This window comes from Leptosomus discolor, chromosome 1 (genome assembly GCF_034619465.1).
Source record: "Leptosomus discolor isolate bLepDis1 chromosome 1, bLepDis1.hap2, whole genome shotgun sequence".
NCBI classification, from domain to species: Eukaryota; Metazoa; Chordata; class Aves; order Leptosomiformes; family Leptosomidae; genus Leptosomus; species Leptosomus discolor.
The window spans coordinates 117,438,005-117,454,473 of record NC_141391.1 but is presented as its reverse complement, the minus strand read 5'-3'; the positions used below and the strand labels follow the sequence as shown (position 1 = coordinate 117,454,473).

Sequence of the window (16,469 nt, the reverse complement as noted above, 5' to 3'; positions counted from 1 at the left end):
CATGTGACCCAGTAAGCTACACTAGTAGGCAGGCAGAAAGTCAGGTCTGAGAGAAGCTGTTAGGCGTCTCCTTTACAAAACCAACTCTAGACAGTTCAATTTGTATGGTACATGCAGAGAGTATTAAGCTACTGTCACTTTTTACCATGTGAAAAGCACATGTTAAAGCTCCTAGGCTGCATCACTCAAACTCTGCTCAAGAGCCATTCTGCCTTTACTTGGTTTTATTTCCCCTTGAGAATTTCATCATGCAAGTGGGGAAAATTTTGTCATGATTTTGACCCACACTTTGTGCCTTACCAGTACTATTCCTTGCATCTAACAAGTATGCTAAGGTTTCAAGTCACCATCTTTCCCTCACCTTTACTTTTCTATTAAAGGAGGGAAGCATTACTGTATGGTGCTTATTAAGCAGAATTTACTTTCCAAGAAATCAAACAGAGTTTCAAACTGCAAAACGGAGTACACAAACCTAAGAGCATTTGTTACTATGCTTAAGGAAGCAGAGCTCCAAAATTAAAGAATTTTCTATCATCCTCCAACAGCTGTTAGGGATCCCCCTCAACATATGCAGAATAATAGTATTAAACGGGCTACACCAATTCAGTGTACTCATTCTTATTATATAGATCTTACAGTTCTCAGTACAACAAATGCCACAGGTTGTTTGTTACTACAGTAAGACAGTTCCTGTCCTAGTTAACAGCCCACTGCCCACAGCATACAACTAGGTCTTCTACAGCTTAGGTACTATTTTACGTTACAGGTGATAAGGTACAGACATGCCATGGAACCCTAACTCTGTATTTCTGCATTTCTGATTCCAAGATCTCAGTCTTGAAGATATGTAATACCTTAAGCATAGTAACAAGTGCTCTTAGGTTTGTGTACTTAAACTGATACTGAATAAAAATTTTAACAATGAGTTCTATCCTTCATAAGAACTGAAACATGAAACTTACTGCGACACTGACGTGTGAAAATAATTCAAAGATTACAGTTCTGCATGTTCGGAAATGTCAATGCAGCAACAGCTGTCAGTGAAGCAACTCAAAACTCAAACAACTCTACTCCAATGGAGAGGAGCCTTTACCACTACTAAACAGACACTCTTACTGTCACAACATTCTCAGATGCTTCATTTGTAAATCTCAGTCTTAGAGGTGTATCGTCCCTTATCTGGTGAAATTTAGCAGGTAGAACAACAGCCTCAAAGGAAGGAAATACAGAATTCAAGAAAATTCAGTGATACAAGCAACTGTTAAGTAAGAGGCATCAAAATGGTTCAGTGATCCTGCAATACTGGAAGAATGGCCTCAATGGGCCTTACAGCAACCGTAACAAGTTTCCAACTAAACCAGGAATTTGCATTTTTTGACATACTGAGCAGCATACTCAAGTTTATTCATAAATGTGTTGACCTCTTATTTTGGCTGAGTTTTGGTGGGGTTTGGTTGGTTTGGCATGTGTGTTGTCATCTCCTGTCGTGTCCCCCCCCCCACCTTATCCAAAAGAATAAACTACCTAATTTTGAGTTTCAGGTCCTACAAGGAATGAAGAAGTATCTTCTCATGGTTAGTTGCTATGGAAATAGTATTTCACAACTGGACCTCTGTTGGAACAAAATGTAGAGACAACTAAAAAAAATAAGCCCTTATTTCTGAGAATCACTTGCTTAAAGACACATGGACTACGGATGAGGCTCAAACAAACAACATTTGGGGGACTAGTCCAAGACTTGTACCATCATAAAATGGAACACCTAACTTCCTAGTGATACGGCAGTCAGTCTCCCAGTTTTTATGTGCTCTCAAATAATTCTGTGTTATCTACCCAGCCTGACTAAACTTGTGAAATTATATCTGCAGTTTAATGTATCAGTTTGAATTTGATATTCCTTCAAAAAAAGAAAACCTCATAACACCTACACTCTTCTTCAGTTTTTAGGTTTGAGGGACACGCATTTTTTAAACAAAAAAACTGATGCAAAGGAAAAAAAACAACTATGCTGTACTTGTTCCTGATGTACGATGCATACAGCCTGTGCCTCTAAAAGAACATTAATAGATGGATAAATTTGCCATGTTTCTTCTAAGAAATTTAGAAAGTCTGCTTTTTTGCCTTGAATGACGACTCGAATTCTTCATGGCTAGAACTGACAGATTATAGCAAACCTTCGAGACTCTAATTCCCCTAGTGCAGTCCTTCAATGCTCCCCCTCACCCCCCATCATTTTTTGGGGAGAGACCGTTATACACTGGAATTCTATCTTCCACATGCAGAAGAGGGGAAGGAGATTATTAAAGAAGAAATAAAGCATTTGTTTAATGTCGCATTGGCCACTAAAGAATTCTTCTAACCCAATGCTATTGAGTAATTGATCTTGAAATTCCACTCCATCCATTAAGAAACAAAACTAGTATGGCATGTATTTTTAAAGAGAGGATGCAACTGTCAGGTCCATCCAAAATAAATTTTCCTGTAGATAACAAAGAAGATTTTCACCTTCTTTAAATCCAGTCAATAGCTCTATCATTCTAAAAAGAACTTGAACTGTCAAGGGTTGCATATAAGATGAAAAACTGCAGTCTGGAGAAACTGCTGGTTATCTTAGGGAAACAAGGAAAATTATAATTTACAGCTGACCAGGATGTGAAAAAGATTTTTCAGTTACTGAAAGATAGATCTTTGGATAGATCAGATGCACTTTTTCGCAGTCGAGTAATTCCTCTTCCTCTCATGGTACTTGTTCCACAAAGGGAAGTCTTCACACCACATGGAGAACCACCTATTAAATTAAATATAGTTTGCAAATCAAAACAGCCTTTAAAGCTTGCATAAATTAATGGAATTGTTCTTCATATGCTGTGGAGCTGAACCTATTAGATAGCTCTAACACAAAAAGTCAGAGACAGGGGTTGTGTCCTCTGTAAACATCCAGATCATAAGATCTCATGATTTATCATTGGAACAGGTTCAGAGTTTAATTCAGCGTGTATTTTATATGAAAGAAAACAAGCTGCAAACTCAGAATTCTTATTTGTCTTGCAAACTTGATTCTGTTCCTCTGAAGATTAGCCATGAACTGCCCAGATGAACTGCGCTCATGTGCCTTCTATTAAAAATAAAAGATCATCTCCAAAAAGATGACTTTAAATGAGCAGTCCTTATAAACTGAGTTATAACAGAATACTTACAAGTACCAGCTGAGTCTACATATATAATGACTTAAGAGCAAGGAGAGTATTTTAAAGACAGCCTTGCCTCAAAGCACCTAAGTGTATGAGAACGGACTACATGTTAGCAGAAAAATAAGAGGGGTATAAATCATAGAGCAACATTTATAAGAAAAGCTAAATTTTGATAGACCCTTTTGACCCTAAGATTGTGTCTAGTAAGAAAAGGGAAGCTCTTTTTGTTTACGTCTTCAGAAATTCAGTGAAATCCATATGCAGGAGTAAGCACAGCTTGTGCAGAGCTGTTTAAGCTTTATGCCACTGACAGGCAACATCTAAGCCCAGAAATTTAAAAAGCAGCAACTGGATTAAGTTTAACTACCTGTTTCCCCTTACAAATGTGAAAGTTTCAAGCTCACCATTAGAAGGGACAAACTCTTGATCCTGACTTGGAGAAGCGAAATGTCTGTCACTTCCAGAACCCCCAGCCTCCACTTTCTGTATGAAGAAATAAACATTCAAAATAAAAATACGTATCTTCTAAAATGCAGTATACACAACTATCCATGAAACCTATGAATTATGGTCAAAGATCACAAGAAATGACCCAACTAGTGATTAGCCTTCTTTCATCAGTCTGCCCCACGTCACAAAAGACAGCACCCAGAGAAAACAGCTAACCAGAAATTGGCAAGTTTGAACACTTGAGTTAACTAGAAATAAAACAGGATACCAGTTTGAAGAATCTGACCTGAAAACGTCCAGCATTCAGTATTAACATCTTGGTATTTGTGCTTTCACCATAACCAGAGTCTTCAAGAGGCAGGTGAGCTGCTGTCAGTGAGACTCCATACACACTAGCTAAAGATCTACTGATGCAATAACTTGACCGAGAGAAAAAGAAAACAAGAATAAGTTTGGCTAAAAGGGCTGTAATGTACAGAAGCACAGCATGTTTAGTTTTTCAACTGGAAAACAAAAGCAACCACAGACTGAGAAGCACAGAGCACATGACTGAGGGCAGAGGGACATTATCACAGCACTCAGTTACCCTGCATCCTTTCAAGACCACCAGCCTATTCTATAACTGCACATGAAATGAAAACAAATGCTTCCCCACACTATCAAATGCAACCACTTAGAAGTGTGAAAAGCAACATTTTTTTCCGCAAGGCACAGCAGTATGGAACAAGAGTTTTTTGAATGAAAGCCTATTCATTATTATCTTTCGAAGTCCTACTACTACTGACTGAGCTCTTAAATGGCATTTCCCAACTATTTACTTTCCCTTTCCCCACACCAAATAGATTACAGAACCATATGTATCTATATCACATGTAAGGCAGTATAAAAGTTTCCAAAGTAGAGATTACTAGAATATACCGAGAATTTCTCACCAAATACATGTATACTAAACCTCTGAAGAAAAACAGTGAATTCTAATGTAATTAACACTTCTCTCAACTCTCCAATAGCGAGTGCAGGTAGTGAAAGGATGACTAGTGACAGAAATTACACTACATCTAAGTATTAAGACTTACAGCATATTGCTAAGCCATACAAACAACAATGAAAGTTACAAATAGACAAAATCTTGGGGGTGGAAGGAATAATTAAAACTCAAGATCTAGAACTATAGTGCTCCAGGCAGCCAGAGAAGCCAGAGCCAAAACCATGCATCTAGAACAAAATGAAAAGTCATCCTACTGGAGATAACTCCTTAGCAACACTCACGCAATTTTCTTACAGGACGCCAAAGCACAGCAGAGTATACCATTTTCTTCATGCCACTTGCACCTACATGAAATAAAGTTCAGGTTCATTTCAGAAGCATCTACATCGTTAATCAACACGAATAGCTGGTCTGGTCAGAAGGAACCGGAACAAATATTAAAGACATTATCATTTTGTCTCAGTGACCATATATTACCTCTAAAATTTCACAGAGGACCAGTGTTCAATAACTAAGCTCTAAATGGTTTATGCACAGTTAGAAAGCATGCTTAACAGGCATCCTGCTTCATTCTGAGGTGGCAGGAAGGGAGAAAAGAGAATCCTAAGAGACAAATAGAATTTAAAGGCAACAATTTGAAGTTAATGTGAAATAGTTCCTCTTAGTATAAGCATCCCCACTTTCCTCTCCAAATGTGTGTTTTAAAGCACATTTTTCCATTCTTGTTAAGGTCTCCCTTTAGTGTGAAGATACTCATGGAAATGGAAAATTACATGACTATAAAAAAGATAAAGTGACACCGATTATCCCAATGGATCTTAAAATCCATACCAAAAGCAGACTTCCAAAAACAGTATTTTTTTAAAGATCTACTAAAATTTAAGATCAAATTATTGGTTCTTACTTAAAACAGTAGTATGGAAAAGTTGAAGTATATTTCTTACATTTCTAAGTTAACTGTGTCATTACTACATATTCCCCTGCAACACCACAAGTTACATACCATTTCTTTGTACAAACATGGAACAATCTGACAGCAGGAAAAGCTTTACCATTCAAGACATGTAGGAAAAAAAAAAAGAAGGAAAAAAAATCCTACAAAGTAAATAGGATTCCAGATGTATAATAAAGAACATTAATTCCGGAAGAAAAAAAAAAAAAAAAAAAAAGATAGGCTCTAGCTTAATGCTTATGCTTAAGAACTTGATTTGTATCACTGACAAACATACCTTGTCCCTCATCACAGTGGCAGCAGGAGGCACTTGATGTACAGCAATAGCCAGGTGCCATCCAAATTACACTTCTAAAAGAGTCTGAGAGGTGATTCCACACCTCTACTCCGCTCTGGTGAGACCCCACCTGCAGTGCTGTGTCCAGCTCTGGGGCCCCCAGCACAAGACAGACATGAACCTGTTGGAGAGGGTCCAGAGGAGGCCATGAAGATGATGAGGGGACTGGAGCACCTCCCCTGTGAGGACAGGCTGAGAGAGTTGGGGTTGTTCACCCTGGAGAAGAGAAGGCTCCAGGGAGGCCTTACAGCGGCCTTCCAGTGCTTCAAGGGGGCCTACAGGAAAGGTGGGGAGTGACTCTTGATCAGGGAGTGTGCTGACAGGACAAGGGTAATGGCTTCAAACTGAAAGAGGGGAGATTTAGATGATATATTAGGAAGAAGTTCTTTACTGTGAGGGTGATGAGACACTGTCACAGGTTGCCCAGAGAAGCTGTGGCTGCCCCCTCCTTGGCAGTGCTCAAGGCCAGGTTGGATGTGGCTTTGAGCAGCCTGGTCTGGTGGAAAGTGTTCCAGTCCAAGGCAGGGGGTTGGAACTAGGTGAGCTTTAAGGTCCCTTCCCACCCAAACCATTCTGTGATGCTCTGATTCTCATTTCTGTGACCTCCAGTTAAATACCACAACATATTTTATTTCCATTTTTCACCCCCTCCTTTAAATTAAGCCTCAGACTCAGCATTAAAAAGCCATCTATCTTCACACTTCTTTTCGGAAAGCATTTTTCACTTCCAATTGTACTCATGGTGTGACAAAAACCACTTCTGATTAGAAGGCGTGCAGAACATCCAAGCCTAGCAGCATATAAGCTGTTTGTAGGGCACCAGGACATGTCAGGCTAACATACATTTCCACAAAGAACCCAACATACCTGGTATTACTACAGAAATCCCACAGGAAGACATCCAGTTCTCTACACACCCAAGTCTGGGATGGCTCCTTTTGGTATTTCTTCCGGTACAGTTCCATCACCAGGTCTTCTACAGCAAGAAGCTCCAGATGGCTCTCAATGCCTATAGCTCAGAGAAAACCCAGGTCAGGAGAACAAAGGAGTCAGTGAATATTCTGCTCAGCTCACTTCTCAGTCAGTCCCTGTTAACTGCCCAGCCTCTTATCAGACCATCAAAGGTTTTGTAAACAAACTATTCCACCAGTGGTTTTAGTAAAACCTGGTTTCCTAGCAAAAAGTGGGTCGTCCTATGTTCCCGTAATTTCCTCCACCTCAGTAATTATGTATCCTACTTGGGGGCCATCTCTCCTCAGAAGCTGTTAGTTTTCCCATGTGCTACCATACACACGCCTCCGCAGTAACCCCTCTGCCTCTAGTGTTCCTTTAACCAGCTGAGCAAGAAGCAGCCTATGTTACTCTACTGATGTGCTCATGAGCCAGTTAGCTGATCGTGCTGCTGTTTTACTGCCACTGATGGGGAGGCAAAGAAGAGGGAGAAGCATGCAAAGGAGTTCTAGCTATCAGTCCCAGCTTTTATGAAACCTTTGTGACCGGAAGATTTTCAGACAAATACAGCTGTCTGTGATTACATAACCTGTCTTTTGGGGGGTGGGGGTGCAGAGAAGGCTAAAAATGATCCATTTCCCACCTGTTACGCTAGCCATTCGATTGAGACACCAGTTAATTCGGAATCTGTCATTAGACTAGAGGAAAGAAAAAAAGTCAGTCACATTGAAGAAGTACAGTATACAATTCTGACATCTGCAAGACTTCTGACTACGTCTGAAAAAGTCACCTTCAAAACAAAACTCAATGTTTGTGGGGTTGAATGTACACTCTTCCTGAAAATTATCTTAAAGAGGAACCAAATGCCATGGAGGCTTTCCAACCAAACCCCAGGAGAAATTTTGGGCTAAAGTTTGGGGACAGGCTAAAGGTTAACCCATACCAGATATCTCTGCTAAGTGCTCTGAGATTTTTTTTTTTTAATGTATATTTCTTCAGAGCCCTATATTTATGGATGGAGCCCAAAATCTTGACCCTCCCTGCTTTTTTGAGGATTAACATTAGGCTCAAATGGAATTAATACAGCTGTCACGAAGCTTAAATGCCTCTGAATCCTAACATTTTGGTTTGCTCATTGGCAAATGAAACTCATGCAAAAATTAAGATTTACAGTATTCTCATGGGGAAAGAGTTATTAAAATGTAAAAACATCCCTTAGAAAAGCAGGATTGTGTGACTATTAGTCAACACAATCAATTTAAGCCAATCTTAAAAGCCCTTAACCTAAATGATAACGATGTCAGAGACCAAATGAAATGTTCATCAGTAGACTAGAGCCAGAAGTGCAGGCTGAAAACAAGAAGGCAGAAAATTAAGTCTCTGCTTTATAAAAAAGTTAGCTTCTAGGGACCATTTCTTCCTTCATGGAACTGTGAATCTTTGGAAGAGTGTGTTTTCCCACTCATTTGCACACTGATTAGGTTTTACAGTGAAGCATCTCCTTAGTCATCCAACAGAAGTGAAATGAGAGGTTTTGATTTAGCGCATCTTACTTTGACCTTGACCATACCCTGCAGTAAAAGTGAGGCCAAACACTTCTGGCTGGCTGGGCAAACTCAAGAAGTTCCCGTAAGACAACTGCATAACAAGTACGTGAAAGACAAAATCCAGATACAGGGATCTTATGCGTGGCATCACCTGGGGGGGAGTTGTGCAGGAAAAAAAAAAAAAAAAAAAAAAAAAGTAGTTTGAGAAGTTCTGTTTCCTTAAATGAGGTAGTTCCCCCCCCTCCTTTGTATCTTTTTATATACATATATGTATATGCACAAACACACACACCTCCTCTTCTCTACAGGCAGTGACTGTGATTAAGCTATCAAAACCTTGCTTCCGTCAGCAGAAGACTGGCTGGTCTGGGCTGTGAGCAAACACACACACACACTTACCCCTTTTAAAAGGCCATTATCTAAGTATTTGACATAGGAAAACACAGGCCAAGTTTGTTCCCTCTGTACACAAGGGGAGGAAGTGTCCCAATAGAAACAAACTGCAATCTATAAACACTACTTAAGAGCCACAAGGGAAACAAGGCAGGCCAAGCCAGACACAATAACCCTATAAATACTTTAACTTTGTTGGTATATGTAAAGCTCCAAAACACTTACAACTTTTAAATACAAGCTAGTATCTCTAAGTCAACCTATTATAAATTAGCACTTCATGCTGGAGATGTACACGAGGACTATCAAGGAAAGGACACTCAGCTCAGATGGGCTTGAAAACATTTAAAGCCATACAAAGTTGTCCCATTTAAGAAGAACATACCGCAGTTAACATTGAATTCAACTAGGAAGACAGACTACAAGTAACTCTGCCACTGACAAAACCATTTTGGGTTAAGTGCTCTGCCATTTGTGGGTACAAGAAACACATAAAAGGTGACTGTGACAAGCTGCTCTGTCACTCCTTTCTCTTCAAAATATGACAAGTTCCCAGAAGGAGAAACTGCAGACTTACAAAACATTTGAATACAGATCAGATAAACAGAGTTTAAAACTGTACACTTTTGCACACCATTCTTTTCCTCCATTGATACTCACTAGCAGCCTGGCAGTGGTACCGAAAACCACGTGGTGGTACTTCTGCAGAAGAGCAAGGGAGACGGAAGAAAGAGAGCAATCATCATCCAGCAACCACAATGACAGATCCTTAACTCCCAACTACACACCATAGCTCCATGTACAGAGAGGAACAGCTTCATCTTCCCTTGGGGCCTTGTACAAGTGCCACAACTGGTTTTGAAAGTTATTTTCAGTTACATGCATTTTAAAAAACTAAGTATATTGTATAGTGTGTGCGTGTTTAAGTCCAATCAAGACAAACATTCATTGGCATGAAATACAAAGCAGAAACATTTGAAGATCCTCCTGGATTTATTCTATCCTCTTTGAAGCGTCATGCAGTTCTGAAGTCCATCTCTTCAGAAACAGTCAGCACTGCCCCGATATTTTAAAAAATCCAACCACTTAACAGTTAAAGAAATAAACCTGTCTTAATACCAGAAATCTAATCTGGGCAGCAGTAAGTGACACTAGAAAGCCTCCCTCTCAACCCAAAGCAAGATGAACTACTTCTTGTCTTGCTTCCTTGGAACTCACCTGGATCTATGAAGTGATGGAAATCAGCCATTATGCCATCCCGTAGGGAGTACCTGACACACCCAATCTCACAAGGAAGGAAGCGCTGTTCACAGTGGGATGGCAGCTTGCCATGGCTGTAAATGTTCAGGAAGTAGAAGATGTCTGCAACCACCGCTGGAAAAAAAAAAACACAAAAAACAAACCAAACATTTTCAGAAGAGCCACCAGAGGTTACAGCAAGCCATCTTGGCCTCACCTCATCCAGCAAAAGCTTTGGTGTGCTTTATCATACGAGTGAGTAAAGTAGGGTAACGACCAAGTAAAACATGGAGACCTTTCTCTCTGTCCAAGATGACAAGGTAACTAAAACTTATGCAAGAGTCAGGGATATCAGTAGTGCTGGTGCACCTTCCATAGATGCTACTGTTTGCAGAAATCAGGGCAAAAAAATTCCAAATAAAAGTTAAAAAAAAAAAATCAAACCCCAAACACACAAGAATGTTAAGAGGTCTGGAATCCAACAGGTACTACTCATTCCCTTTTATGATAGGTCTCTTCACCTTTTAGGAATATAAGGTTTAAAAAAAAATATATATATATATCAGTAACCGCAAAGCAGCCTCACAAGCTCAATTCAGTAACTTACACAAGTTAAATGAGCTGGTAATAATCTTCTGGGGCAAGAGGAGATGAGAAGTCTGCTAATTAAAAGGGTTGCTTCTCCTCCACTAAATGAACTCCCAAAGAAGGTGGCAAGAATACCCAAGGCAAATGTTAAGAAATAAATTTATCATTTACTAATTTAAAAAGCATCCAACTCTGAAAAATATTTCACAATACACCTTAATCCTTCTCTTCATGGTTGCCACATACTGGTCTCACTGAAGTTTAAGGTAGCTTTTCAATCCTTACCCTTAAGTTCTGCCCCTCACCAAAAAATCCTACTTGTTCTACTAAGTAATAATGTATAACTGTTCTTACACAGAAATAAGGCTCTCTGCAGACTTTATGGCATTTAACACCATTTGTCCTAAGCTTGAATGCTGGTGCTCTGTTACACCGGCCTTAAACTCTACTAGTTGCTGGGTCACAGGAAAGATACCTCTCCTACCTCAGTATGAACTGCTTTCCTTATGAAAACATGGATATAGCTACAGGGAACCATATGGGACTTTTACCGAGAAATAGTAAGGAGCAGCATCATAAAATGCATTTCAGTTACCCTTTATCATTATCCCTCTCATTCAGTTTAAAGATCACCCATGTCAGCTCCAGCCACCATGATCAACCTGACCGAATTTGCATCACAATGACCAGGGAGCATGTAACACTAAAAAGTGTTACACTTTTTATGGAGCTACTCTTTCCTGCCCCTCCATAACCATGACAACATGAAAATAGTTCAAGAGACTTGTTAGGCAAAAGGCTTGAGCTGAGACTCAACCAGACAGCAGATACAGCTTATATTAACTGACTGCTTGACTTCTAAGCATTACCATTTATCATTTTTCAGAATAATGTAATATCCATTGGGGAAAAGATTACAGATGTGTTCATTACTCAATTCTAATTCAACCATCTATTTGAAGAGGGAGTACAGATAAGAAAGGTTTAGTTTTCAAAAGTTCTTTCAACAAGGAAGCAAGCCAGGATGTTATAAAAGCACTGACAAAGTACATATCCCCTCATTTACTCTCCCAAAGAGGCCAGGTCATAATTTTATTTAACACCTCTACCATACAAATTTTGAACTTTGATACCTAACAACTCTTCACCCTTTAAAATTGGCACAAGTATTCTTTTATGACGAACTCTGATTCAGCCTTGTAAATCATAAACATAGGAGTTGAAGAATTATCTTTTTCTTAAAAACCTTGAAATAATTGTAAAGGAACTATTAGTGGCTATACTCCCATCAAGCTAAAAAAAACAGAGGATAGAATTACTGGGGAAGGAAGAGATACTTGCACTGACTTCCCTCTATACTACAAAAGACCTTTTTACAGTATTAGTTTAAAACAAACAGTTGACACAGAGAGCTATTAGCAAAACATAAACAGCCTTTGTACAGGTACCACTGAGAATATCCATAAAGGGCAAGCTTTTAACTACCAGGACCAACTGTTTTAAGATTACTATACCCTGATCATTCTTCCAAGACATAATGGAGGCATCTGGAAGAGCAGTAACAATGGACATCTTTGTGGTCAGACAAGCAGGAACTGGATGAGTCAGATTACACGTCTGGAAAAGATGAGAAAATAATAAAAAAAATAAAATCAAAAGAGTCTACTAACCCCCAGTAAAGTCCTTCACCTCCTTATATTAGTGGAAAATATAACATCCCACATGGTTAGGTGGAACAAGTCTGCAGTTTATATGTGCTTGCAGACAGGGAAGACAAGATTTCTCTTCCAACAAAAAGAGAGAGGGGTATCTTAGTACTTTGATCAACTCACTACAACTGGGAAGAACTACAGCTAAAGTTACAAAATGTAATTTAAAAACTAAAAAAAAAAGTTTTGTTCAGTTCAACCACTTGTCACAGGCAAGGAACTTTTCAAATTGGAATTTCACAATTTTTTCGATAAACTTTTATATAGAGTTTGGCACATGCATTTGTTGCCTTGACTAAGAACTGAAAAGCCTCAAGGCAGTCATCAGATTGCTCGGGCACAGAGCAAGTAAAAGGGGCACATATGCTCATTAAGCATTGCAAATCCATGCATGAACAATAAGCTTTTAAGAGGACAGGAAGAGAAACCTGGCAGGCTTACAGAATTCAGTCATTCAAGACCCAAATTGAGAGGAACACCCACATCTAGGTACACTAATTCCAGATGACCATTTTAGCCAAAGTTCATTGATTATCAGTTTGAACTATTTAAAATAAAATGAGGAATTAGTCCCACCCAAGTTTAGGTCATCTTCAAAAGATGACCAAGACCTTTCACTACACAAAATAACCATGGTTGTCTATGTACAGAGGTGTGATTAATAATTAAGATCACATATAATCTCATACATACACACTTCCCTATTTCCACTGACAAGCAATAAGGATTATGTTCTTTATTCATCCTTAAATGAATAAAGCAATTATTTCTTTCCCCCATTACAGCTTTCTAGAATGCTACCACTTGTGGAAGGAAATACAGAAGCCTCCATTTATGACTTAGTTGTCACTTCATGTAGCTCTCCATTATATACAAAAAAGGAGCTTCATTAATTACATACCCCTAGCCTGCTAAATAACACAATGATGATCATGTTTTAAACAGCAGGCCTCAAAAGCAGAAAACATTGCCTAACATCCCCCTATTAGTCTAGACTGATTAATTTAAGTAATCCAGATGTACTAGTTACTCCAACCTACGGTCATCCTGTCATTCTCTCTAGCATGACATAAGTGTTTTAAAGTCCTAAAATTTACCCTCATCAGTAATCTGTAGTTCATAGTCAGTATCTAGCAGTACCTAGTAAACGCAATATTATCCATTTACTCCATCAGGCTTTTTGCTTTGACACAAGTTTTTACACTGCCAACCAAGACTAGAATAAAATAAGCTTCCTGACACCTCACATAATTCAAACTCCAAAGCAAACTATGCTTCAGAGAACCGCTGGGAGACAGAATGAGACAGAATGGGAGAGGAAAAAAAAAAGGACACACCCCCTCCCCCCCTTTCTCAAGATAGTAGAAGGGCTCTGTTTAGCACACTATTTCTGACCACAGCCACAACCAGTTAACCTAACTGCTCACTTCTACAGCAAGTAGTTGAGGGATTTGGGGATTTTTGTCCCCCAATAGCATTACTATTCTCTCCATAATCAAGCCAACCTAAAAATAATGGCAAGGTATAACTATTCTTTTTGTGCACAGGTTGCACCATTTCATTGGCCTGGTCCACCACACAGCCACTCAAGAATGCCAAATCATCTGCATGTAAGACATGGTTTCAGGCCATCAGACAAGAACCACCTAAACCGAGGACATTCACGAAGCAAACGCAACACGAACCTATGACCAGCTGTCATAACAACTTACAGTACTATAAATACAAAAAAAAAATTGTCAGTCACTGCAAAATAGTATTAAACACAAAGCTAAGTTGTTAAGAGACCTACATTTTACTTGGTAAAAGAGCCCAAAGGAACAAGCCATGCTAGTTTAAAATGGTACAGAGTATCCTCACGTCCAATTCCAACCAGAACAATTTTCTGCATAACCTTCATAACAGTATGGACCACCACAGCAGCTGTAACTCCAGAGGCTGGAGGCTATGGCAAGCAGGTGATCTTCCACAGCATCATAGCTGACTAAACCCCAACACCACTTACTCTTCCTCTTATTTAGCTACATTGAAGTGTCTTGCTTTCTCAGCATTTACCTCTTTCACTGTCTTCTGAGAACTTTTCTTTTCATTCCATTTACGAGCCTTCTCTGTATATGCCATCTTTTCCTCCTCAGACAGCAACTTGAAGGAAAGTAAATTGTTAAAAAAAGGGGTTTACTGCTTCTTTCTAATAGTCCCACAAACCAACAAACCTCGTGTAAGAAATTAATTGTGCATTTCCAAAGGACATTATCAATGCTTGGCAAGAACCACCAACTGCTAACATTGACTCAAACATTTGCAGTAGCTTTCTCCCTAACGAAGCCATAAGCTTTGATTCAAAACACCTAGCAAGTATGTGCTTTTAAAGCATCTCCAGACAACAGCAAACTAGCTCTGCCCCACCACAAACAAGGGGTCTCCTGAAACTATTCTTTCCAGCCAGGGATGCCACTACCCATCGCACACCAGCCACAGGTGCCCCCCCCACAGCTGAAGCGAGGACTGCGCAGCTTGTGCTTTAGCTAGAGCCAGCTGAGGCCACTCAAGATCTGAACGGCTAAACATACAGCAGCTTAGCCACCAGCTGGTTTACCCTCCAACAAAGGCCACGCTGCCATTTTGACCCCCACACAACCTGCACAGAGGCACCCTAGAGGCGCTAGTTCCCCAAAGCAAAAGGCAGGTGAGATGCTACGTAACCCACCGGCCCGCCACCCTGCGGCTGGCACAGGACCGCAGAGCCTCCCCCCTGCCCTCCCACCCTTGCGCTACATCAACCCGAGGCCGTGTCCCCCCCGCCCCCCGCAGGAGGCCGGAGAGGCAAGGGGCGGCAGGCGGGAGCGGGCCCTTCCCCTCACCGCCCACGCCTCGGAGCAGTAAGGGATGCCGTCGACCCAGCGGGTCACGGGCAGCCCGCGCCGCTGCAGCTCGGGGAGCTGATCGAGCACAAAGAGGCAGTAAGGGCTGCGGAGGCCCTTGCGGTTCGCCATGGCGGCGCCCAGCCCGCCGACCCGCCCTCGGGTTCTCCCCACCACGCCGCGGCGGGGCGGGGCTGGCGGGCTGCCGGGGCTCGCTGAGGGGCTGCCGGCGGGGCGGGGCGGGGCACGTGCCCGCCCTCGGCTTTTGGCGGCAAAGGGCAGGTTACCTGCAATGGCCGCCCATCTTCCGGGCTGGTGTCAGCCGCGGGCATCCAGTGGGGCTCCGCGCCTCCGGTTTGAACCGTCGCCCCCTCGAGGAGAGCGTGGCGGCGCTGTTTGTGGTTTGGAGGGGTTGGTTTGGTTAGGTTTTTAATGTTCTTTGTGTGCGGAAGGGTAAGAAGTGCCCAACGGGAGCAAAAGCTTGCACCGGGTTTTCATAGACATTCAAAATGCAGGCTCCCCACCCTCACAGAATGGCAATATACTGATTTTTCAAAATAAAAGGGTCATACTCCTCTATATCCTCTCAATCCAAATAATGTTACATATGACATCTAGTGAAATCCTTACAAAGAGTCACTACATTCATTCATGCAAACAGATGTGTCCATATGCATAAACAAACAAACAAAAGGACCAGAAGACAATGACACCAACTGGAATTCCGTATCCAAAATACATCTACTTCTTACGTGGGAGTTCTGAAAATACTCAGAGAGCATCACCGTATACGCCATCTTTTCTTCCTCAGTCGGAAACCTGAAGGAAAGAAAATTTTTAAAAAATTATTTTACTGTTTCTTTCTAATAGTCCCACAAACCAACAAACTCCGTATAAGAAAGTAATTGTGCATTTTCAAAGGACGTTATCAATGCTCGTCAAGAGCTGCCAACAGCTAACATTGACTCAAACATTTCTAGTAGCTTTCTCCCTAACACAGGGAAACATAATAATAATAATATTAAAAAAATGCAATAATAAAAATAATACTGGTTGCAGCTACTTCCATCTAGGCCAAGACAGGCACCCCGCTGTGACTAGGGCTGGGCACTGGCGGGCTCCCGGCTCCCTTCTCTTTCTGTGGCAGCCTGGCTCCTGCTGCTCCCTGGCAGCGAGCTCATGAGGAGCTGGTACCCCACGAGACAAGATGATCACGGTGATGTGGCTACTCTGATGCTTCCAGTAGTGCTCAAAGCGCTACCA

At 40.9% G+C, this 16,469-nt stretch overlaps 1 protein-coding gene across 1 annotated transcript; it reads right to left on the bottom strand.

The window, feature by feature from the left end:
* Positions 1–2,666: 2,666 nt before the first annotated feature.
* On the bottom strand, positions 2,667–15,338 carry MAEL (maelstrom spermatogenic transposon silencer). The gene is made up of 12 exons (XM_086463141.1): positions 15,207–15,338; positions 14,401–14,487; positions 12,151–12,253; positions 10,028–10,183; positions 9,470–9,511; positions 8,440–8,567; positions 7,513–7,567; positions 6,786–6,927; positions 4,911–4,973; positions 3,928–4,060; positions 3,596–3,674; positions 2,667–2,788 (listed from the first exon to the last, which is right to left on the bottom strand). The coding sequence occupies exons 1-12, from the start codon at positions 15,336–15,338 to the stop codon at positions 2,667–2,669; spliced, it is 1,242 nt and encodes a 413-aa protein (XP_086319267.1).
* Between the last annotated feature and the right edge of the window lie 1,131 nt (positions 15,339–16,469).

Coding starts and splice junctions, on each gene's coding strand:
- MAEL (XM_086463141.1), bottom strand. CDS start 15,338: ATGGCGAACCGCAAGGGCCTCCGCAGCCCTTACTGCCTCTTTGTGCTC. Junction 6,928..7,512: donor TCGAATGGCTAGCGTAACAG/GTGGGAAATGGA, acceptor TCTGAGCTATAG/GCATTGAGAGCCATCTGGAG. Junction 4,974..6,785: donor GATTTCTGTAGTAATACCAG/GTATGTTGGGTT, acceptor TATTTCATGTAG/GTGCAAGTGGCATGAAGAAA.